The 24,087-nt window shown below is 41.5% G+C and overlaps 2 protein-coding genes across 2 annotated transcripts; one reads left to right on the top strand and one right to left on the bottom strand.

Annotated features, from left to right (window-relative positions):
- The first annotated feature begins 1,449 nt into the window (after positions 1-1,449).
- LOC308123638 (protein mono-ADP-ribosyltransferase PARP14-like) lies at positions 1,450-9,998 on the top strand. Its single transcript, XM_080486216.1, has 14 exons — positions 1,450-1,742; positions 1,839-1,963; positions 2,219-3,751; positions 3,847-4,083; positions 4,681-4,905; positions 4,983-5,031; positions 5,134-5,280; positions 5,771-5,833; positions 5,934-6,110; positions 6,183-6,347; positions 6,556-7,176; positions 7,453-7,589; positions 8,426-8,606; positions 9,456-9,998. Exons 1-14 carry the CDS (start codon positions 1,571-1,573, stop codon positions 9,740-9,742), a joined length of 4,119 nt encoding a protein of 1,372 aa, XP_080342342.1. The 5' UTR covers positions 1,450-1,570; the 3' UTR covers positions 9,743-9,998.
- A 2,071-nt stretch (positions 9,999-12,069) lies between these two features.
- On the bottom strand, positions 12,070-23,232 carry f13a1b (coagulation factor XIII, A1 polypeptide b). Its single transcript, XM_080486217.1, has 15 exons — positions 23,111-23,232; positions 19,725-19,949; positions 19,350-19,538; positions 18,928-19,176; positions 18,724-18,842; positions 18,536-18,643; positions 18,012-18,186; positions 17,780-17,918; positions 17,107-17,210; positions 16,160-16,248; positions 15,811-15,964; positions 14,098-14,373; positions 13,131-13,291; positions 12,843-12,979; positions 12,070-12,738 (listed from the first exon to the last, which is right to left on the bottom strand). The coding sequence occupies exons 2-15, from the start codon at positions 19,909-19,911 to the stop codon at positions 12,597-12,599; spliced, it is 2,229 nt and encodes a 742-aa protein (XP_080342343.1). The 5' UTR covers positions 19,912-19,949; positions 23,111-23,232; the 3' UTR covers positions 12,070-12,596.
- Between the last annotated feature and the right edge of the window lie 855 nt (positions 23,233-24,087).

Here is a 24,087-nt window from a genome sequence, read left to right as displayed (position 1 = left end):
TGAATTTTGCATAATATGCTTGCAGCACGTCAATACGAATGTTCCACTGTTGGACTCCAAAGCTCTGACCTAGTTGCTCAAATCCTCCTTTACTTTCACCAGTTTGTTTTATGTCTTATCTCCAACTGTCACCACCAAAGTAATCTGGTTGAATCCCCTCATCGTACTCATACTGCAGGGCAGATATTTAGTTTTCACTTCTTTGAACCCTGACCCTCTCTCTACTGTCCCATTGTCTTGACCAGTGATGTTCACGGTCAGAAATGGTTTTTTTGGGAGGATTCCTTCATCCCGTTAATTTGTCTTTTCCTGTCACCTGAGTCGTGAGGTTTGCATTAATGTTGTAATTGAGATTGTTGTTGTTTTCTTGCTTGTCGGTAGCTTGTGTGTGAAAGGTGAGAAATCTGGAAGGATCATGACATCAAAGAAAGCCAACATTACATTATTCAATTGCCAGGTTAATGGGTACTGGGTACCATGGCAACAGCAAACCAGGTAGCTTCATGCAATATCAAGACGTTTCCATGGCAACACACACACCTGGAGTGAAATTGCTCCTTTAATTATACTTTTACTAACTTTTATTAGTTTATATAATATTTATCATAAATTTTAATTACTACTGGTATTTCATTAATACGTTTTCACCTTTACTGGTACTTCAATGAAACTTTTTTCACCATCACAGGTAATTAATTTATGCATTTTCACTAATACTGTTACTTTTTGATACTTTTTCATCAGTACTGGTAACTTTTTGATACTTTTGTCACTATTAGTGGTATTTTATTGATACTTTTCAATTTCATTAGTACTTTATTGATACTTTTTCACTTCCACTATAATGGAGGGATTCCAGTTGGCAGTGAGCACAAACGATTTCATCTGAAATATTCTAGTATTATTCTGTTCTTTTGTTACATGTTCTGGTTTTTCTATCTCAGTGACAGCTGTGTTGATTGAAATTAGCTGGAAGAAACTCCAGGGACATGCACAGACAATCATGAAGCTGAATGCTGAATGAAAACCTGCACAACTATTAGGAAAAACAAACCTCCAAGAGAATACAGTACATCGAGGCCTGTGGAAATAATACGTTTTTAGTCTTAGCACGACATCTAGAGGCACTATAAGGTATTACTGCAAGTTCATTTGTTTTTGTTTTTGTTTTCCTTTCATTGATATTTAAATTTATAAAAAATTTATAGTATTTTTTTTAACCCACAACATGTTAAATTGTTAAAATCCTCAATATCTGCTTCAGCTCCAAAAAATATTGGTGAAATAATTGTTATGGTGTAACATTATTTACATTATTGGCAGGGTTTTTGCCCCAATATTTATGTCAAAGTATGTTTCAAGGTACCTGCATGAACAAATAGAAGGAAACACTACTTAAAAAGGGGACAGAAATCTGCATTTATATAAATGACTGTTTGTTTATGTCATGAGGAAGAGACACTTACACTAAACGAAAGTGAAACTGGGCACTCACTCAGGGCGGTGGCAAGTCAACATTTGTCTGCCGGGAAGAAGTTTTCCTCCTGTTAAGTTTTAAAAATAGGCAAAAATGGAGCAATACAGACATATTTTGTTTTTTGAGGCAAGAGATTTGACCGACAAAGAAATGGAGAAGGTGAGAAGACACTTCCACAAAAGAAGAGACTCCGGAGGAGGTGAATGTGGATTTATACAAAAAGTTGTGGGCAACTGCTACGAAATCAGCTTCAAGGACAGAGAAGGTAAGCTCTTGCACCGGCTTCAAGTAACAATGAAAGAATAGTTCACCATTTGAGTGCCTTTGTGAAGTTTGATTGTGGCATTTGCTTCTGCCACAGACCGGGAAAGGGTTTTGCAGAGAAAGTTTCACACCATCTCTCTTCCTGATGGAGAACTTCGACTGACTGTGAATCGGACCAAACCAACCGAGACCCCCGATCAACCAAGTACCAGTCTGTCAGAGGTGGGTCTCACGGCGTTGCATAGTCTTCCCTCTTTACAGGAAGCTCTTTAGTCAGCTTCCAATGATGCGGTTTGACAGTTAATGCCAGTGAGTGGTGTAATTAGAAACACAACAATACTTCACTGAGAGACCGGTATCCTCATAAAAGAAAGAGAGAATTATCCTCAGTTATAATATCAAACAGCACTGTGATTAGACCGTCTGTACATCAACACTGAATAAACATTACACCTGTTGGGTGTTTTCCTTCCTTAGACATTCAGAAAAACAAACCCAAACAATCTTTTGAAGACTTACAAGTTGGATGTTTTCCTCTTGCATTTCTTGCGAGACAACCCCAAAGCTTTACAAGCTCTACAGAAACAACTCTCTTCGATCGGCTGCGAGGTGCAGCTGAACTGTGAGGAAGAGGAGGCTGTGGTGAGGGGGGATGTGGACAAGGGCCCCGGAGGAGCCTTCGGCGGTGTTGCGGAGAAATGGGAGCAACAGGTGGACCGGGTCATCCTGGACACCACCGAGAACTACGCCTGCCACTATGTGGTCGAGGCGAAACACGGCCGTGTGTTACTGCAGGATCTGTCCTTTGTGAATGAAGACATCAGAGTGTACACAGACAGCGGATACATTGTGCTTGTGGGGAAATCCCAGGCGGTGAAGGAGAGGGTTGCCATCCTGCAAAAGAGCCTGCCGAGCCAAATGGAAAAGCCGATCACAGAGAAGCAGTTCAGACTGATAGAAGCAGAGTTTTCCCGTGAAATGTTTGCAAACTATCCGGAGGTGAAGCTCAGCAGAGGCACCGGCGTCATTGTCCTGGAAGGCCAGGAAGTAGAGGTGCAGTCAGGAGCCACAAAACTCGACGAACTCCTTGGAAACATCAAACATAGGGAAATTCAGTTCCCGACACTTTTGCTGAACTTCATCGCCTTGAGTGGCGCCACTTCCAAATACCAAGCTCGCTTCTGGCAGAGCCTCAGAAGCCCCGTCTCCGTCGAGAAGACGTCGGGCCTGGTCCTGTCCAGCTTGTCCGCCGATGCTTTGGACAAGGTCCAGGCAGCGCTGGAGAAAGATCTGAGTGTGTCCACCACGGAGCTGCAGGGAGCTGCAGCAGTCCCTCCACATCTCCACACACTGAACGACATCCTGATTCAAGCCCAGAACCTAGCAAACCGCGACGAGCTCAGGGTGGAAGTCAGCTTCATCCCGGGAGTCGATCCAGCCAAAACCACTAAAGTGCAACTGGTGGGCTACAGCGCAGACGTGCTGAAACTTGAGGAGATCATTCAGGACTATCAGACGAACAAAGTCCCCGTTCAGGATTCAGTGGACCTCTTGAAACCTGAATTCGTCGACTGCCTCGACGAGATCTTAGACATGACTGGTGTCAGGCCGACCGACGTGACTTTAGAAGTCTCTCATTCACCCAGTCCTTGTGTGATCCTGTCTGGTCCCCGCTGCAAAGTCGAAGCAGCCAAACAGGCTTTAGTTTCAGCTTTGGCCTCTCTGGCGTCGAACACGTTGGTTCTGGAAGGTACAGGAGCTCAGCGCTACTTTCAGGCGAGTGGTAAAGTTAGTAAGGAGCTGGTAGAGAGCTCATTTCAGGTTATTATCAGGGAACAGCAAAGTGTCCCTTCTCCAAGTGTGAAAAGCAAAGAAAGAAGCTGCAGCAGCGCCATGACTCCTCTTCTAAGACCTCCAGTCTCCAGAAGTCACTCAGGCTCTGTTGGTGTGACTTCTCCAGTCAACAAGGCCAGTGTTGCCATCAAGCTTGGCTCTTTGGAAAATGAGCAGGTTTGACCATTTCTATTATTACCTCAAGTAGAAAATACAAAACTCGATCGATGTACCAGTTGATTTCATTGTGTTTCACTGCTCTTCCACAAAAGGTCAACGTTCTGGTGGCCCCCATGGTCAACAAACAGCTGAATTCTACATACATCAGTATGTCTCTTCTGAAGAAAGCCGGCATCGCACTTCTGTCAAAGTTCAACTCGCTGGCGTCGAACTGCACCGTCGCTCCTGGAGACGTTCTGCAGGTCGACGGGCCTCCATCGCTGGGCTGCTCGAAGATCTTCTTTATTGAGTGTCTACCTTGGGATGGAGTCAGAGGGACCAGTGTCCAGGTGAAGTACGAGTTGAGAAAAACTGAACCGGAAAAGGAAAGACAATCATTGATTTTCAAGGTCAGCTCAATGGAGGCAAGCTTGTAAAGTGAGCAATACGGTTGCAAAAGTTGATTATTCTCATGATCACCTCAACAATTAGGGTCCAGATAGTAAGTCGTGCTCAAATCGTATTGGTTTAGTGTAGTGATACAACCATTTTAAACCCAATCCGACGATATTTTAACAACATCCAACCGTGTTGAAATGCAAAAGTTGTCATAGCTTTGAATTGAGGATTAATTTTCTCCTCATTTGTTGCTTTTTCGTGTTAAAAAAAAAAAAAAAAGCTGAATATAACCGACATGTTTCTGCATTGAGCAAGTTATTAAAAATCATCTGATAAAAGACTGAAATTAAAAAAAAAAAACTTATTATTTCTGGCTGAGAATTATCTTTTGCGTTAATATGCCAATATTTAAATTTTTTTTATATGACTGGAGATTTACAACAACAATTAAAGCATTTTTCTACATTGAAATCAGGTTAAAATACATTTTTTCAATGACCTTGCTTGACAAGATAATTCAATCAAATTGTATCTTTTGTGTTTTGCAGGCTCTTGAAAAAGGACTCCGGCATTGCTTCCATCTATGTACTCAGCAGGGCTTGAGTTCCTTAGCTGTTCCCGTCATCGGGCCTGGAAAACTGTTAAAATACCCGCAGAGCGACGCCATTGGAGTGCTCAGCGACACTTTGTGTTGGTTTGGATCGTCTGCGTCGTCCAGTTCTCTCTCCACCATCCACATCATCATCAAACCCGGTTATCCGGATTCGGAGGAGGTTGAATAAACCAAACACGTCTGTATCATATGCGAGATGGGCAGTTTGATGTTTTATTACCGATGTTTCCTTCGCAGCTGTACCGAGACCTCTACCAACACCTGGGCATGAAGCGAGGAGGTGAAGGTAAACGAGTAAAACCAGCTGAGTCGGCCTTCGTGACACGATGATCCAATCTGTGGGCGGTGATAAAACATTAAATATGAAACACGTGGTCCCTCCCTCCAGCCATCTGCAGATCCCTCACCGGTGACCTGGATGAGACGACCATAACGTTGGGAGGTGGCGCTAAACTACGGATGATTTTTGGGGACATCACCGACGAGACGACGGACGTTGTGGTGAACACGACAGACTTCACCAATTTTGGCCAAGGTAAGCAAAACTTTGCTCAGTTGCTTTCTAAATAGTCTTTAAATTTAAATATCTAAACAGCTGATATTTTTCATACTTAACAGATTCTACGTTTACCAGTTGTTCTTTGGTTTGTATTCCAGTATTTCTACTTCTAAATCGAGTTGATTTCCAGATGATTAAGTGGATTACTTCCTACTTCTTGGTTTGAAGTGATGATGCATGCTGGGTAATCTCCGTGATGAGTAGAAAGACCAGGATGTCATTGTGTCAACATACCAGATCCATTCCTGGCAGTTTACAAGTGATTCTTAATGACTTGAGCACCAATCAGGGAATGTTTTAATATACATTTTGTTAAAATTTAGTTCGTTTTCCTTTAAGTACCACCTCTTAAATTGATTATTAAATCTGTTGAATAGAGTTGCTAACATGGCTGTTATAGACCAAATCTTATATGTTATATGGAACTCTGGTTCGTTCTATGTATTGGTATTTTCTTCATCTGCAGATGGCGTGTGCAAAGACATCTTAACCATAGCTGGACCGGAGGTTGAGGCAGAACTTAAAGCAGGTTAAAAAAAAAAAAAAGAAGAAGTTATTTCTCCATTTTAAATGAGTTTCCTTCAACAGCTTCTGACGATGAATTACCAGCTTGTGTTATTGTTTTGCAGCGGCAATAAATGAAGGAAGCATATTTTTAACTCAGCCCGGCCGACTCCCCTGCAAAGCCATTTTACACGTGTGGGGAGAGAAGACCGCCGGCCACATCGAAGAGCTCACTCAGCTGATCGTCACCGTATGCGAGACAAGCGGCTTCCAGTCGGTAGCCATTCCTGCAATCGGTACCGGTAGGTTCACCGGGAGTGGAGGTTTCATGGTTTGGAGGATCGGTGTCGATTGTCCTGGTTTGCTCTGTGCAGGAGCCGGTGGGATGCAGCCCGGAGTGGTGGCAGGGGCGTTCCTTCGAGGGATCCGGGCCGCCACTTCCACTCGTCTCGACAGCCTGCGTGACATCCGCGTCGTCCTGTACAAGATCAATGTGTTCCTGGCGTTCCGGGAGGAGGCAATGCAGATGTTTCCCACTGGTCTGTACTCGAAATCGGTCTGTTTGAACACATTTTAGTTTGGGGACTCCACTCAGCCCAATTTCCTCTTGAGTGGTAAACTCGTGCCATAAGTACTTGTAAATTGCAGAGTATACGTTTTCTCAAAAAAACAAACTTACTATTGAAAATGACGACAGTCTCACACAACAAATGACGTTGTTTGTTGTTTTTTTTCTTTCACTATCAGGCGCCACACTGGCCAGGCGTGAATCACAGCAAGAAGAGCACCGGCTCTCCGCGGCCGCAGACCTCAGCCTCCTCAGCATCAGTCCTGCCAGTCGGCAGTCCGTCTTCCTGGTCCTGGGTCTCAGCAGGAGGAGCGTCGACGACGCCATGGCGAAGCTGAAATATCTGTATGAGGACCAGTGCTCCACTTACACCTTCAAGAGGGAGGAGCTGGAAGGCCTCGTGCAGGAGGACATGAACCACCTGATGCAGCTGGTGGAGACTCGGGGGCTGTACATGCAAAAAGACCCGTCAGGCAGTTTGTCTGTGAGCGGGCAGAAAGACGGCGTCAACCAGGCGATGGTGGTGATCAATGCAAGTCTCCAGGGTACCCTCAGGAGAGAGGTGAGGCTCCGGGAGGAGGAGGACCTGTACGCCCGCGTGGTTTGGTGCATCATGAACCACAATGGCCACTGGAAGAGACTTCCCAAAACTGCCAACTACAACTTGGAAAAACAAGACTTTGCGAGGGGAATAGTCGACACAAAGGGAGCCACATGGACCGTAGATCTAAACACGATGGAGGCTACAAACCTCGCGGCCGCAGAGCGGAGGAAGCTCAAACGACTGGAGAACCTGCCAGGTAACAAGATGGCTGCCAGGGGTCGTTAAAGATAAACCCTGATAGTGAGACTTGAGGCAACATGCAGCCCCGTTTCATCTTTATGTGGTCAGAAAAGCAAAAAACTTTATATTACCTCTTGTGTGTTCGACACAAAGAAATATCAGTGCAGTCTGAAAATACTAAAATAAATAAATAGCACCAACAACGGCAATAAAATACACAAGTTTAGAGTTGGGTTTATTTTAAGTGTGATGTAAATGGATCAGAATCATGAAGCAAGTCTTTTTGTTTCAGACTTCACCGTGCCTCTGTACTGGGACAGCATGGCTCCTGGTGAGACCCTGAAGGTGGTCGCGGTGCCGCCTTCCTCTGCAGAGTACCGAAGTGTGACGAGAGCCTTCAGAAAAACCGTGACGAAGACTGTGATGAAGGTAGGTAGCTCCCAATGGAGAGCTCCATAGTTTTTTTAGAAAAGAAAGGTAGACCTAGAGAACCACATCTCTATGAATTAAGAGATCAAGCTTGTAATTCTATCAAATATTCATGAAAATTAACTCGTATACTGAAATATTTTTTTTAAAAATCACAAAAAGCTTGAATCAGAAAAAGTAAATCAATAGCAGAGGCGTTCCAGAGTGAATAGACGGGGAAAAATATCACGCGAGGATATTTAGAATAAACACATCAAACAGCCTAAATGTGTGTGAATTCATGAAAGAGATGCTTTAATCTCCCCGAGATGAAAGAGCTCATATTGACTCACAAAGTCTAATATAAATAAACTGATATTCATATTTTTGCTGCAGAGCAGAGATAAATAGTCGAATCTAATCTCAATTGGCTCTCCTCTTTTAGGCTGCAGATTATATTCATTTCATAGCTGCTTGTTATTTATTGCCTCCTTTTCAGCGTTTTAACAACGAACCTGTTTACACGGCAGGAAAACTCCATCAGAATCTGCAAAAGTTGAGCCTCATCCATGTTAATAGTCTTTTAAATATCGGTTTGGACTTCCCCTTATGCTTTTATTGGTCTTCTTCGGTTTGGTCTTCTTCAAATTGCGAACCCCTTATTGCGTTTCCCTTACACCATCAGCCTGATTTACATAATAATCCTGGGACTTCAGGCTGGGGAGTCAGTGAGTCTGCTCTTGAGCAACTTTATTTTAGTTTCATGTAAAAATGCCGAAAGAAGTGTAACAACTGCATAGATAGAGTCCGACTCCTCTGCATGATACTCATGGACTCTTGATTTGCTTTTTTGGTAGATTGAGCGTTTGCAGAACATCCACCTGCGTCGGGCCTACGAAGTCCAGAATATGCACATTTCAACCAAGAACGTACGGGAGGGGGGAGCAGGTGAAAAACTTCTGTACCACGGGACGACTCAGGACAACTGCAACGCCATCATGAAGACCGGCTTTGACCGTCGCTTCTCTGGGCAAAACGGTAAAGATCCCCATATACTACTACTACTACTGGTGCTCCTAATACTGCTATCTTTAACCACTACTACTACTGCTCCTAATACTGCTATCTTTAACTACTACGACTGCTACTACCGCTACTCCTGCTGCTACTAGCACTACTTCTACTGTTTCTATAACTACTTGTACTCTTACTATTACTACTATGACGACTACTACTACTCCTGCTATTAATAATGCTATCTTTAACTACTACTATTGCTACTATCGCTACTCCTGCTACTACAACTACTACTAGTGCTCCTAATACTGCTAACTACTACCGCGACTCCTGCTGCTACTACTACTTGTACTGTTACTATTACTACTACTGCTGCTACTCCTACTATTAATAATGCTATCTTTTACTACTACTACGCTATATTTTACTGCTACTACTGTTACTATTACTACTACTACAACTATTACTGCTATTGTTACTATTAATACTGCTATCTTTTACTACTACTACTGCTACTATTATGACTACTATTGCTACTATTACTACTACTACATCTACTGCTACTGATACTACTGCTACCTCTGCAACTATTACTTCTACTGCTACTATTTCTACTAGTGCTACTATTACAACTTCCACTACTACTGCTACCACAATATTGTATTTCATGACTTAAGTTGTGAAAAACCATTGACTGTGTTGTATTCGGTACTTCATTTGCATTGTGGGAAAAATAAACTTTCCCACCAGAGTTTCCTCGGCATCACGGTACACATGATACCACAGTCAGTTTAGTTCAAATCCACCAGTCAAACCCAAAACATTTTATCTTTATTTTTTAAGCATTTCAAGTTTAAATATGTTTCTCAGGGACTGCGTTCGGTGCCGGTGTGTACTTCGCCGTGAATGCAGAATACTCCGCCCACCCACGCTACTCCAGGCCGGCCGCCGACGGCTCGCAGGTCATGTTCGTGGCCCGAGTGCTGACCGGCGTCTACACTCAGGGCAACGGCAGCATGCAGGTCCCTCCGGTACGAGACAGCCGGCGGCCCCACGAGCGCTTCGACAGCGTGGTGGACAGGATGGACCGGCCCGGCATGTACGTGGTGTTTCACGATAACCAGTCGTACCCGGACTATCTCATCACCTTCAAATAGCCAAGCTGGAAGCAGCTGCCTTCTCTCTGCAGAGCCAAACTCCAACCAGGATATTATGTTCGGGTGACGGTTTTGGTTTCCTTACTTCAGTCATATTTAAAAACCATTTGTTGTCTGTGTACTATTTATTGTTTATAGAGAGACACCAGGTGGTGTGGCCTTGGCGGCCCCCGACAAAATAAATAAAGTTGCAATAAGTGTTTGAATAAACTACAAATAAATATTTTTCGATTGGAATCAGAAAATTACTAATGTCAATAATAAAAGAAAAAAAAAGAAAAAATTTAAAAGTAATAAAAGACAAAAGATTCTAAAAAAAAACATAATAAGGACACAGCAGATATTAAAACTCACAGTAGATTTTTAAAAAGTTATTTTTTAAATAAGAAGAAATTACATGGTAGAATAAAAGGTTTTATGTATTTATTTATGACATTTTTGCTTGTTGTTGTTGTTTTTTTCTCTAGGCCACTCAGACTTTATAGACATTTTGTTTGATATTTGCTTTTAATTTGAATGGGAAGGATTAATTGAGATAGAGTATATATAAGTTAATTGTCTTTCTGCTTTCTTTGATTCAAGAATCTGAAAACTTTTGACTGTATCTTATTGTTAGTTTTTTCTTTTTACAATGAATGAATTGAACTAAATATTAAAACTAAATATGACAAAAACAAATAACTTATTAAATTAAAAAAAATAGAGGGATATAGATGCAACAAAATCATTTAAATTATAATAATATGACATATAATGGTCTAAAAGACCAATAGAACAACAAAAGAAGCTTTTAAAATTTCATGAAATAGGGTTTAATCAAAGTCTGTAAACTGAAATAATAAAAAAAAAACATTCATTCTAAAAAAAGAAAAATATTTGTTGATTGAGAAAAACAAAAAATAATTATAAATAAACCCTATTAAGAAAACCTATAAAATATGTGTTCTTTACATATTTATCATGTTTCTTAGTCATTTATTTGGACATTACAAAGGTTCTGGGTTATGTAGATTAGATTTAACAGATTATATCACGAGATTAAATTACCTGGATGAATATTTTGGGGGGATCTTAAAACTGTTTGACAAGAAAATGCATAAACCATGCACTTATGTTGAAATACAGAAATTACACGATGAAAAACTCCAACAAAATACCAACAAGTCATTTTTACACACCAAACAAAACTCCAACACCAAGCAAATTAATTAAGATCCATTACAGCGAGAAACATAAAGTCGGTCTTACCTTTGCCATTTAGTGATGAAATGTCGTATTTAAGAGCAATAAACGCTGGTTTAGTTAATCCAATACGTCTTTTTTGCTCCAAAACTTTGAAAAAAGTGTTCATGTTTTTTTTTCCGCTGCAGCCAGTGTCTCCTGTTTGATTGGCTCCTTGTGCAATCACTTCCGGGTGATTAGCCAATAGTGTTAATGGGCGGGACTTTGGTACTAAGACTCAATTCTATTGGTTCTGACGGTGTCCATCACCGAGATTGCCCAATCCGCTGCATTAAGAGCTTTAAGAAGCGGAAGCCTGATAAAGACGCGAGTGATTGTACTTTTAATATATACTGTGTGTGACAATTAAAAAAAGCTATTGTGTCTTTTTCTTAAACATTTACCAAAGCACATGATATTGTTATGATTAATCATATCATGAGATGTTTCTTTTGTAAATTTATCTTCTGTGATTGATTAAACAGATTGACTTTTATTATAGGTAATACTATAATGTTGAGTCGTCAACGCAGAGCTGAATAACAGATTTGCACACAAAATGATGTAATCAGTAATTATTTATTTGATTGGTAATTGCATTTATTTCCCTACAAAGACAGAATAAGACGAGGTGGAAGAAACACGTTGATATTGGCCATCGAGTATGAAACACTTGAAATGTAGTTAACACGGTGACGATTACACAGCTCATACTTTTTATGTCAATATATCAAAATTTGTCACTTACATCCACAAAAGAAAAAGAAATTATCCAAATACAGATCCATAGAGCTTTTTAGTCTTTTTAGCTCTTTGACTTCCTTTAAAAACACTTTTAATATCTAATTTTGGCTGAAAGGAGAGAGAGAGAGAACTTGTGTTCTTCTAAGAGAACACTTTCAATAGAAATTGTTGAAAATAAAAGTTTTGCAAAGTTTGGAAAACGATGTCTAGAAATGTCATGCCGGGCCACGAGTCAGTGCTGTTGGATGTTTTTGTAATATAACCAGTTTTGGAAAGGTTATGTCCCCCCCCCCCCCCCCCCCCCCTTTTTTTTTCATTTTTTCTCCTGTCCACAAGAAGACGGGAGTCGAAAAGTTCCACCTTGAGAGCAGTTTTCAAAAAGCAGAGCGAGGTTGTCAAGTAAACGGACTCCTGAAGGTTTTTTTTTTTCATTTTAAAAATGTAAAGGGGGTCTCATTGGATCTTGTTTTTCTGAACGTGATAATCTGATCCCTCAGTCGGAAAGAATTCAGATTGATTGTTTGCCAGAATGTGAATCCGACTCCTCCACGTAAATCTCAAGACCCGATCAGAAATCTTTTATTTCAACTTTGCACGCTTGTCGCCACAATTTGATCAATGTTGCTTTAAAATGAAGCGACTTTCACATTCATGCATTTTGGAGGCAAAAAGTCCTGATAAGAGTCAATTTATTTGGTCCTCTTTTTGTACCCGTTAACATAATGTCTGAGCTATCTGCAGAAGAACATGAGCAGGAATTCAAACTACAGCCTTTTACTCCAGCTAAATGCTACAGCTATACACTTAAAGGTATACGACTACATTACAGGCCGGTACATGGGCCTAAATATGACTGAGTTTCGATGCGTCGGAGGTCGTCCGGTGTTCCTCAGGGCGTGACGGTGACCGCCGCCTGGCCGGAGACCTGCCTGAGGGCGGCACAGTCCAGCGTCGCCATCACCCGGGTTTCACCAAGCCTCTGCGGGGTGAAGAACTCGGACCAGGTCAGAGAGGAGCCTCCAGGGATGACGCTGAAACCAACGAAACGGCCTTTGTCTTTTAAAAAAAAAAAAAATCTCCACCCTCAACAATAAACCGGCAGATTTGTGGCGGGGCAATAAGCCTCCTTCCTCACCCGTAGTATTTGATCCTGGGCGTCATGAGCCCCGGGCCCTCCATGCGAATGTAGACGCTCTCCAGGCTGAAGGTGAAAGGGTTTGTGAACTGAACGGTCACCACCATCTCCTCATTCACTTTGTCTCCACCGGACACCTGAGAGAAACAAATAGATGTAAAGAGAGACTGCCATCTTAAAACAATTAACCAAACAGTTGACAGAGGGGCGGCTGCTTCTCCCCCGATCAGGACCAATAAACTAGACGACCACGTAGGGGAGATTTAACTTGACGAAAGCGTCTCAGACCTCGACCGTGAGTTTGGGATTGCGCAGCGCCACGACTTTCATGGCGGTGACGATCTGTCCGGTCTCCCTGATCTTCCCGGTGGCGATGAAGTGAAGGTTGGCCTGCTCCACCAGGTGCTTCATGTACCGCTTTGACTCCACCATTATCAACTCTTTCACGGCTGGAACACACAAGTCAATATGGATCGTCAACACGGAACCAGGCAGCGCGTTATTTTATATTGCAAAAGACATATGATACCAATATTTTTCTTTTTGACTCATATTGACAAAATTGACATTGTGACATGTTTAGAATAAGATTACTGTCCCACATGCTTTTAATAAGTTATTGCTCATCCCTTCTTTTGTTTAATGATTAAAAAAAAAAAGACAGAAATATATATATATATGTGTGTTTGTGTGTGCGTGTGTCTGTAATTTTATGATTATGTGATCATTATTATTAAACCCACCTCATACTAAATAGTTTAATTATGTATTACATTTATTATATATTTTTTAAATATAACACACATTTTATAATAATGTTGTTATTGTTGTCACAATTATTCAATAATAATTATGACAACAATAACAACAACAGCAAGAACAATAATTATTATTATTACTATTATTTAATCCCATTCCAAATTGTTTAATTATTACATTTATTATATATATTTTTTAAATATAGCATATACATTTTAGAATATTATTGTTGACATATTTAATAATAATAATTATGACACAATAATGATAACAATAGTATTTATATAATTATATGACTAATAATAATAATTATTATTATTTAATTCCCATCCCAAATTGTTAAATTAGCATTTTATTCATTAAAATAAATCATAAAATAAATATTTGATTTCCTTCATCAGAAAGTTGTATGTTCTTATGTTGTTTTATTGCACGTTAAAGAGAAACAGAAATGTACATATCCTGTGGTGAAAACAGGAAGTTGTCCTTCACTCACTCTTGTCGGGGCCGATTTCGACCGTGGGGTCCCTGAAGAGGAACTCGGAGGTGGGGACTCCGGTGTAATACACCACGGTGCCGCTGATGTACATGTCCACTGTGCGCTGTTCGTCACTGCGGTTCACAAACTCCAGGTTCATCTCGAAGTCGTCGCCCACGTTGATCTCCAGGGTGGGCAGGGTCAGATCCACGTCGGCCAGTTCAGGGTTCGCCTTCACCCGCTGGCAGCCGTACTCCTCAGCCTTCTCCAGGACGGTCCGCTCCTCGGGGGTTCCTGGTTCCCAGACAGGAACACCATTAGGAGCCTGCAGTCACTAGGTAATGTCAGCTGAAGCTACTGCAGCTACTGGAGGAAGATGCTCTATAACCTGGATGTTAGTGGAGGAAGATGCTCTATAATCTGGATGTTAGTGGAGGAAGATGCTCTATAATCTGGATTTTAGAGGAGGAAGATGCACTATAATCTGGATTTTAGAGGAGGAAGATGCTCTATAATCTGGATTTTAGAGGAGGAAGATGCACTACAATCTGGATGTTAGTGGAGGAAGATGCTCTATAATCTGATGTTAGTGGAGGAAGATGCTCTATTATCTGATGTTAGAGGAGGAAGATGCACTATAATCTGATGTTAGTGGAGGAAGATGCTCTATAATCTAGATGTTAGAGGAGGAAGTTGCTCTATAATCTTGATGTTAGTGGAGGAAGATGCTCTATAATCTGGATGTTAGTGGAGGAAGATGCTCTATAATCTGGATTTTAGAGGAGGAAGATGCACTATAATCTGGATTTTAGAGGAGGAAGATGCTCTATAATCTGGATTTTAGAGGAGGAAGATGCACTACAATCTGGATGTTAGTGGAGGAAGATGCTCTATAATCTGATGTTAGTGGAGGAAGATGCTCTATTATCTGATGTTAGAGGAGGAAGATGCACTATAATCTGATGTTAGTGGAGGAAGATGCTCTATAATCTGATGTTAGAGGAGGAAGATGCACTATAATCTGATGTTAGAGGAGGAAGGTGCACTATAATCTGGATTTTAGGAGGAAAATGCTCTATAATCTGATGTTAGAAAAGGAAAATGCTCTATAATCTGATGTTAGAAAAGGAAGATGCTCTGTAATCTGGATTTTAGGAGGAAGATGCTCTATAATCTGGATACTAGTGGAGGAAGATGCTCTATACTCTGGATTTTAGGGGAAAGATGCTTTATAATCTGGATGTTAGTCAAGGAAGATGCTCTATAGTCTCAATTTTAGGAGGACGATGCTCTATAATCTGGATTTTAGGAGGAAGATGTTCTTTCATCTGAATATCAATACTTTTTGAAAGACACCGAGTTATGAGCTGACGACAGTGAGAATTGAATAATATTTATATCTCTGGATCTCATTTCTTGTTCAGAACTGAACATTTTGGATTTTTCCAGATGTGAAATGCAGCCGCATTGAAAGAAAATAGTCCATAAATCTGCCTAATCTGACAAGCCCAGTGGAGCGCGTGGTATTTTGACAGAGAAAAACATTTCATATCAGCCACTTGTTTTTTTACACAACATCAAGAATTATGTTTGATTTTTGTTGCCGTAATCGCTGATTTCGTTTAAAACTGTTCTCTCATAATTTGTCCAGGAAGTTTGTGTGTTTTTCTGTTGCTGCAGGACAAAGAAAGAAAAAAGAAAAAGAAAAAGTGCTTTGATATCGTCGCTGACCTTCGGAGAACTTGTATTGATCGGTGATGTCGCGTCGGGTCATCGCTCCCGGAGTCTTGGTCAAAATCAAGCGGCCCACATGAGTGCGGTTCACTTTGACCGGATCCATTGTTCCGTCGGTGCTCCGGGAATAAAACACCACGTCGCTGTTAACCTGCGGGGGGGGGGGGGGACACAAACGGCATGCAGCGAGGAGGAGGAAGAAGAAGAAGAAGAAGAAGAAGAAGAAGAAGAACGCGGGCCTGGATTTGACCTGAAGTGATCTGGCAACAATCCGATGCCTTCAGTTTCTCTGTCGTCCAAGAAGAAAAGGAAACTTTATAGAAGAACCGAAGCAGAAAACATTTACCTCCGCAAACACAAAGGCCGCGTCGAACGGGAAACAAATCTGTCCGTGTTTGATGGCCTGGACGGACGCAGGACCACATCGGTACATCCCTAGATGATGGAAGAAAGAAGACAAAGCAACAAAATATTGAATTTACATTAAAAAAGAAGTGTCTATTTGGTCGATCTCTGCTTCCTGCAGCTAATGACATTCACACCCGGGTAGCGCACGCTCAGAAAGTGTTCGCGTTTACACAGAAAGGTGTTGAAAACGATGTCAGAAACACTGAGAGAGATGTAGTTGGCATGCCAGGCCATGAGTTGGCGCTGTTTGTAAAGAAACCACACACACACACACACGGGCGAACACGGACGTTCGTATGGACAGACGACCAGTTGGATTGTTATTACGGTGACTGTCAAAATAAAAGCACCAGGTTCAAGGAGAATATGTGCAGAAGAACTCATTTCTACAGCCGTAGAGCATTGCTCAGTGGCGGCGTCTCAGAAAAGGTGCATTTCTCCCCGTTTCCACAAAGACAGATTCAGCGTTTTCCAATAGTTGCGTTCACCTCCGTTACCACGGAAACAGAGTCGGAGCGACTTCGAAAAAAAACATTGCGGTTTCTGTGACTCTTATTGTGTAAACTGACGCCCAAAATGCCACTAAAGTTTTTGGTTTTTTACTTTCAAAACATCACGTAAGGTGGAGAACCAACTTTGGTAAAAAATAAAAGTTGCACCTTAATATCCGATTACAACGCTTCATACTACAGTACAGAGTTCAGCAAACTTCAGGACTTCAGGTTGAACTTTAGACGCTTCTGCTCGTTTGGTAGTTTGTGTTAAAGCTTATTGTTTCATTACCTTTTGACTATTTCTTTGTGAAGAAGCTCCTCATGAAGGATCAAAACTCAGAACTCATTCCTAATACTACTATTAAAAAGTCAGGAATTGCCGAGTGTTTACCGTCGCTGGTCTCCTGTGGCGTTGCATCCACAATTTGCCAGCCGCCAAAACCAGGGGGGAGGTCCGGTCTGGACATGAAGCACTCGTTCCAGCAGTGATAGTTCCTGGTTAAAAACAACAAACAAACAAAAATGAACAATACAACACAATGCAACTTCCTCATTTGGCTTAAATGTGGTCTCCTGTGTGTGTTAATGCACGTTCAGAACAGGGATGAGAGAACGGGGCATTGTCTTTCATTTTTATATTTTATAGTCTTTACCATATGTTCCGTAATATTATATATATATAAATTTCATTATTTTAACAACAACGATAATAATAACAATAACAACAACAATGATAATAATAATAATAATAATAATAATAATAATAATAATAATAATAATAATAATAATAATAATAAAAATTAAATAACATTTTTCCAGTTTATATGAAAGATGTGAGAACTTGGAGAGTAATTGAAAACCTAAACTAAATTAATTAAAAATAAATCTAATATTTAAAACAGACATGTTGTTATCCTTAAGAAGGACATTTTTTTTTCTGATTTAATTTTCACTTTTTGAGAACATTGAACAAAACAAAAACAAGGTTCATGCTTAGTTTGGATGTTTACAACAGCTGCTCTCGTGGTACAGTTTGTTGACGCATTAAATGGAGGACGTCCCACCAGATAGAGTCCCTGGTGCGGTTGCGGTCAATCCTGCCGTTATCATCCAGGATGATGTCCATCTTCAGGTTTCCGTCGTTGTCGTGAGCAGAGTAGTAGTTTGTGATCACCCGGGACGGGAGGCCCAGACACCGCAGGACTAGGAAAAGAAGTTTAGAGTGAGATAACCGATAATTTAGAAATATGGAGGATGTGTATATTTTCAATCGTCTCCGTCAAGACGAGAGCTCACAGGTGTTGAAGACGGCGGCGTAAACCCAACACTGAGCGTAGCAGACGGGCATCTTGCTGGCGGCGTAGGTCAGCAGGATTTCGGTGCTGCCGGTCCAGGAAGTGGGCGCCACTCCGTAGGTGTAGTCGCCGCTCCAGTTGCCCACCAGCACGCCTTCGTCGTCACGGGAGTTCAACTGGAGGGACAAAAGATCCGTTTTGGAGGACATCATTGATGTTTTCGACGCCCGGAGGAGGTTTTTCTTCAGTCGGTTACTGCGACTGGCGGTGTCTGTTAAGTGTTTGGCTCTACTGTGATATTCTAGCAACGCGTGAAGGGCTTCTTATCTCATCGTCACAGACTTTTAAAAAAAAAAGTTCAGAGTCTGTAGAGTATCAGCTTCTGACGTTTTTCCACAAAAAGCCGTGTGACGTGGGTTCAAATTACAAGAGATGCGTCACATTACCCAACGAGCATCGGTACTTGGGCCCCGTTTGCAATAGAAAAAAGATTGCCTTTTGCGTTTTGGGCGTTTTGAAACTCACCATGGCAGAAGCCTTCCTGGTCACCTTGACGGGGTCTCCTCTGCTGGTGATGGGCATCTCAGACCTGTCCATGATGTACAGACACGCATCCAGGACTCCATAGTTGAACTGGAACACAGAAAGTCTTTGGTGGGACTCGATTGCTGCGCACGTTTCTGAAAAGGTCCGCATCCGCTTTTCTTTGTTACCTGCCCGTAGTTCCAGTCTCTCTCGGCGATGTCGTCGAAGGCGCCGTGATAGATGATCCCGACCTCGTTCATCACGCACTCCTCCCTCTCTTCTTCGTTGTCCAGAAACACAGAGTCATCTGAGGGGAGACGGAACGTCAGGCACACGGCTCAAGAACAAGAACGCGAGACCAAATTTTTTTTTTTTTTAAAGTACGTGGAAACCTTTGGCCCAGGGATTGAACAGGACGTAGAGGTCTCGGCTGTTGTCCCGTTTGGTCCTGCGAACTCCGAAGGGTGTCAGCACGGCGACGTACATGTGGTACTTCCCCACCATGCAGTCTGCCTTCGGAGTGATGCCCATGGTGATCACGTTGTCCGAGGTGTTGACAACGCGTCCGTCCCAGGCGCTCTGGCGGTCCTTGGTGGGGAAGACCGGGATGTAGGTGCCTTTGCTGTACTGAGGACTGGAACCTGAGTCGACCACGAGTATTTGTTCAGAGAAAGTACAACGTTCTCTTTCACGAAGAGGAAACTTTTCCCAAGGAAAACCAAACTATTCTCTTCTACTATCCTTCAATCCAGACCAAGAATAAAAAAAAAGAAAAGAAACAGCGGACATGTTCATTAGTACGTCTGTGACTCACCAATGACAAACTCCAGAGCGAATTCGTCCACCTTAGGCTTGTACGCCCGGCTGAAGGTGATCTTGACCTGGAACTCCTGACCTCGGCGGACGACGAGATAGTCGGACTGGAACAAGGCGGTGTGGTGCTCCGTCTTGTTCTTCTGATCAGGCCTCTTCATCATGTCCACGTCCCAAATGTCCAGAAATCCTACGTCAACAAGGAAGACACGACTGAAGACAGAATCGTGGCCTCTTCTATCAAGGGGGGTTCTGAAACTGGGAATTTTCTGATGATCATGCAATGAACCAATGGATTTCATTGTTAGGATGCACCATCCATCCATCCATCCATCCATCCATCCATCCATCCATCCATCCATCCATCCATCCTCACCAGTCAGAGGTGGAAACCCTCTCGGGCCGGGTAAACCGAAGTATTCGACTTCTGGGAAGTCCGTCGTCTCAGAGTTGGAGCTGTCGATGGGCACCGTGCTGCGGCCTTGGTTGGTCACCTTCGGGGGACGTCCGGCGGGGGGTGGGGGAGGAGCAGAGGGGGCCACGGGGGCACTTTGATTGGACATGATGGCAAAAAAACGGGCGGGTTTGATTCCCTGCAGAGCTGAAAGATTGAAGAGATGGCAGATTATGAAAAACACACACAAAACTGTCTTTGTGAACAATATATACACGCACATGATGATAATGCTTGAATTCCCATCATGCATTGCGGGTTTCATAATAAGTCTGCATTATAAACACAAAATAAATTAAAGCTGCAAGCAGCCTTGGTCGGGACCTCGCACTCTGGCCCGTCGGGGTCAGCCCAATCACAGCCGCTGGCCAATTTAAATATTGATCAAATATAAATTTTAAAGGTTTTAACCAAAAATTACCTTTATTTTGAGAAATGTGGAGGGCTTTTATTTTGAAAGCCAACTAAACTCTAATCCAGCTACATTCCTGGTGGCCGTTTTAGTGTTTCTAGGTGGCGCTAGAGAGCACATTTTGGCTCTCTGGGGGTTCATTTGGACATTTTCTTACATTTTTCGCCATTTTCTTTGGGCTCAATGACGCATCAGGAGAAGAAAAAAAGAATAATAAGAAACATTACAATTACAATAGGGTCCTTGCCTCCCGGGCTCGGCCGCTAATCTTGAGTGCATGTGTTCTTGTCTCTTGATTTAATTAGAGATAAAATCGAAGAGTAATTAAAGTAAAAAAGAAAGTCGAAAACAGAACACAAAAGCTGTCGTGACGAACAACAGCCGTTTCACATGCGTCCGTTCGACATGTGGTTTCCATGTGTGTTGGAGTTTCACTGCCGCTGCTCTTGATTTAAGCTGCGGGTAAACAAAGACACTTTGGGGTTTTACTTTAAATCCCACAAAATACTGTGTGATTTTTGTGGCTCTGGAGACAACAGCAGAAGAGTTTGTACCAAACACTGAAAGAAAAGCCTTTCAGCTGAGTTAATCACAGTAATCTGAATAGTCCATAACTTGTATAGACGAGTATTTGAATTAAGTTGGATCGGATCAGTACTCTAAGTTGTGTAATTTGGGTTTTAAAACGGAGTGTTTTCGCCTTCCTGTCTGCGCTTCCTGGACCGTGTGCGAGCCACTTTGGGTTGAGGTGAAAACAGAGGCTCCACTGTGCCACAGGAACTCTCACGCCCACGTTACGTAAACGCCCGCTCTCACTCTCAGGTCAGTCGACCTGACAGCGTCTAAAAACGTCTGCTGAGTGTTTGACGGTTAAATCCGTCATGATTGCATAATGACCGGGGGGGGGGGGGCAGGTTGAGGAGTTACCGTCGGCTCTGCTCCGTGTTTCGGTGGGTTGAGTGAGTCACACTGAACACTGACGGTCTTTGTTTATGAAACGATGCTGTATTTACACGGACATGTTCATGGGTGTAACTGACCAATATTTACATTTCTCTGGTTCAAACATTATAATTTGTGTGAAATGACCGATAATGACCAACAAATAGTAAAAGATATTGAAGATGATGAACAATAAAGCTGGCACAGAAGACACCTAAAACATGTATTTGTATTGCTACTATTCATATTCATAATAAACGCAGCAAAGGTACTTTCTAGTACTCTACTAAAATCCTTTGAGAAATTTGACATTTAGAAAAATTTTAACCGAATTACTTTGAAGAAAGGTGTGATTTTAGGACTTGTTTGTTTTTTCCTTTGGAAATACTTCTTATGTATTTATAAACTAGGTTTTACTGACAAATGTACTGAAGGTCATCAGTTCATACAAATAAATGGAATTATGGACATAAAAATGAAACGCAGTAAATATTTCACTTTACTACTTTACACAGTTTATGGAAGAGTCGTTTCAAAAACAGCACGTTTACTCAAGTATCAATGAGCACATTTCATACAATCAAACAGTACCTGTACTTGAGTACTAATATCCATCTCTGTCAAGATGTGTTTTGAAGCATTTATACAATTTACACAATACTCATTTTCAAATCTGTACTTTTGTACCGATAAGTTAATTATTGTTTAAACCCTTTTTGATTCAAAGGTCTGTGGTGGGTGATTATAATAAATACAGTAAAAGTAGTAATATTACTTTGCACTTTTCCTTGAATATTTCCTTCAGCAGAACTTGTAATTTCTTACAGTTTAAGAAATGAACTAATATCACTTAAGTGCAACTGTTATATGTCACTAACATGATTGTTAGGAAACACATTTCACACCAACCGTTCACAACATGAAGTGAGCAGGGGGCTCCTTAAGGGGGCGCTAGAGATCACTCAACTAGATTTATGTCACAGAAAAACCAGACTGAGACACTTTCTAGGATCTAAGTTCAGAGTTCTGCAACTTTTATGACCAAAAAAGACGTTTTCGTGATTTACCACCCAAAAAAACAAAACAAACTTAATTGGAGCCGCAAAACATTTTTAACCTTTGAAATGAGGCGAAAACCGCCTCTTATATACAATTCTGATGTCAGTACAAAGACCATATCTTATATTGCATTAATGAACTTTCAGTTATGATTTAGGTAAACATTTCACGACATTTTCAACTGTTTTCTACTGAATTTGAGCAGTTTTTCCTTTTTTTTCAGTATTTTTCAAACATTTTTTACCAAATTTTTCCATTTAACCTCTTTTTTAAGCATCTTTTTTTTTTAACCATTTAAATGTTTTTTTCTTTTAGAAAATGTCATAATTTTATTTCTTTTAAGCCGTTTCAACTGGTTTTTTTTCTCCTTTCTTGCGGCTTTAACGATTATTTGAGTCATTGTGCCTTTCTTAGAGCCCTTTTAAAAAAAAAGTGCAAATTGAATAAACATAAAATAAAACGTGTATTGGTATTTAATTTTAGTGAGCGCTTCATGGAACTACTACAAAAGGGCCGAGGAGCCACAGTCCAGTTCAAATTTCAGAAACTTGCAGCTATCAAGTGTTTGGCTTCACTTTGAATTTCGGTAAATCGCAGATTGATGAGTTGCCCTGCAAAGATTCTTGAAAGCAATTTATTCATTATGTTGGGAACCTCTGATTTCTTATTTTTCCACGAAGGAAAGCAGTAGATTTTGAAGTTTTGAAGAATGCAATGCAACTAAAACAAATTCAAAGGCGTCCTTCATGTTGCACAAGAGCCACAGAAACTTCCAAATGAGTCTCAGATGTCACAGCAGAGTGACTTACTTCCAACCAACCACACTGGGAAAACGGTTTTACTCGACAATATGACTTTTTGCATTTGTTAAAAAATAGATAAAAGTGAAACTCACCTCTGCTCAAAGTGTAGAAACAGCTGCTGGTGACAGGAGTCGGTCGGCTGCTGCTCCGTCCAGAACTCTGCTGATGCTGCTTATATATGCCTCAGTGTGTGTGTGTGCGTGTGTGTGTGTGTGTGTGTAACTTCAGTCCAACTTGGGAACAGGATGTGGAATCTACCATCTGGGTACAAGCCACCGCCGGGCGCTGGGACAGATAAAAGTTGGTGACTGGGCCTCGGGCTCCACATATTTGCGATCGCACTTTACACACACCTGCACTTTTAACCCTTTCTGTGAGCGACTATCAAAGCTATTTTAGAGGGCTGGCGCACTCGCAGAGAGAGTGTGAATCCCCTCCTCGAACACGACATTGCTCCTTTTTCCTGTTGCATCAGATGTTGGTCTGAGTAACTGTCACATCATGTGGCACTACTAGTGTGTCTTGAGGATGGAGTTGAGTTTTTTTTGGATTTCTCTGTGGTGTGATGAGAAGAAAAAAAAATTAAGAAAATTAATGAATGTCGACATGCGACATGTGTTAGACCTGCACGTCTTCCGTTGCTCAAGCACGTCCCGATGAAAAGAAATGAGTGTGAAACTTTTGAAACATTTTCATTAGTAAGGCCTCGTTTACATACATATAAACCTGGTTCAGCGCTGCAATGAGCAGCCAAACCTGTAGGGGGCAGTGTAACGAGAAGCAAGTATCCATACCAGTCAATAACGAGTCGGAGCGTTATTAAAAAAGTTGCATCTTCCTCCGTTTCTATGGAGACAGAGTTGGAGCATTTTTAAAAAGTTGGGTTTTTTGTGTTTTCAACCAAAAAATTTAGTTTTCTTTTGAAAACATCGTCGTGTAAACGGACCCCAAAAATGTCTTTGTCTTCATAAATATCTCAGAATCTTTTTGGATCTTGTGTCGTGACGTTTTACAGACATTCAGAGTCTTTTTAGTCGAGACCAAACGTCTGCAACCTCCATGGCCTATG

The sequence above is a fragment of the Lipophrys pholis genome (genome assembly GCF_963383615.2).
Source record: "Lipophrys pholis genome assembly, chromosome: 18".
In the NCBI taxonomy this organism is placed as follows: Eukaryota; Metazoa; Chordata; class Actinopteri; order Blenniiformes; family Blenniidae; genus Lipophrys; species Lipophrys pholis.
The sequence above is the reverse complement of the archived record's forward strand: the minus strand, read 5'-3'. Positions and strand labels throughout refer to the sequence as shown.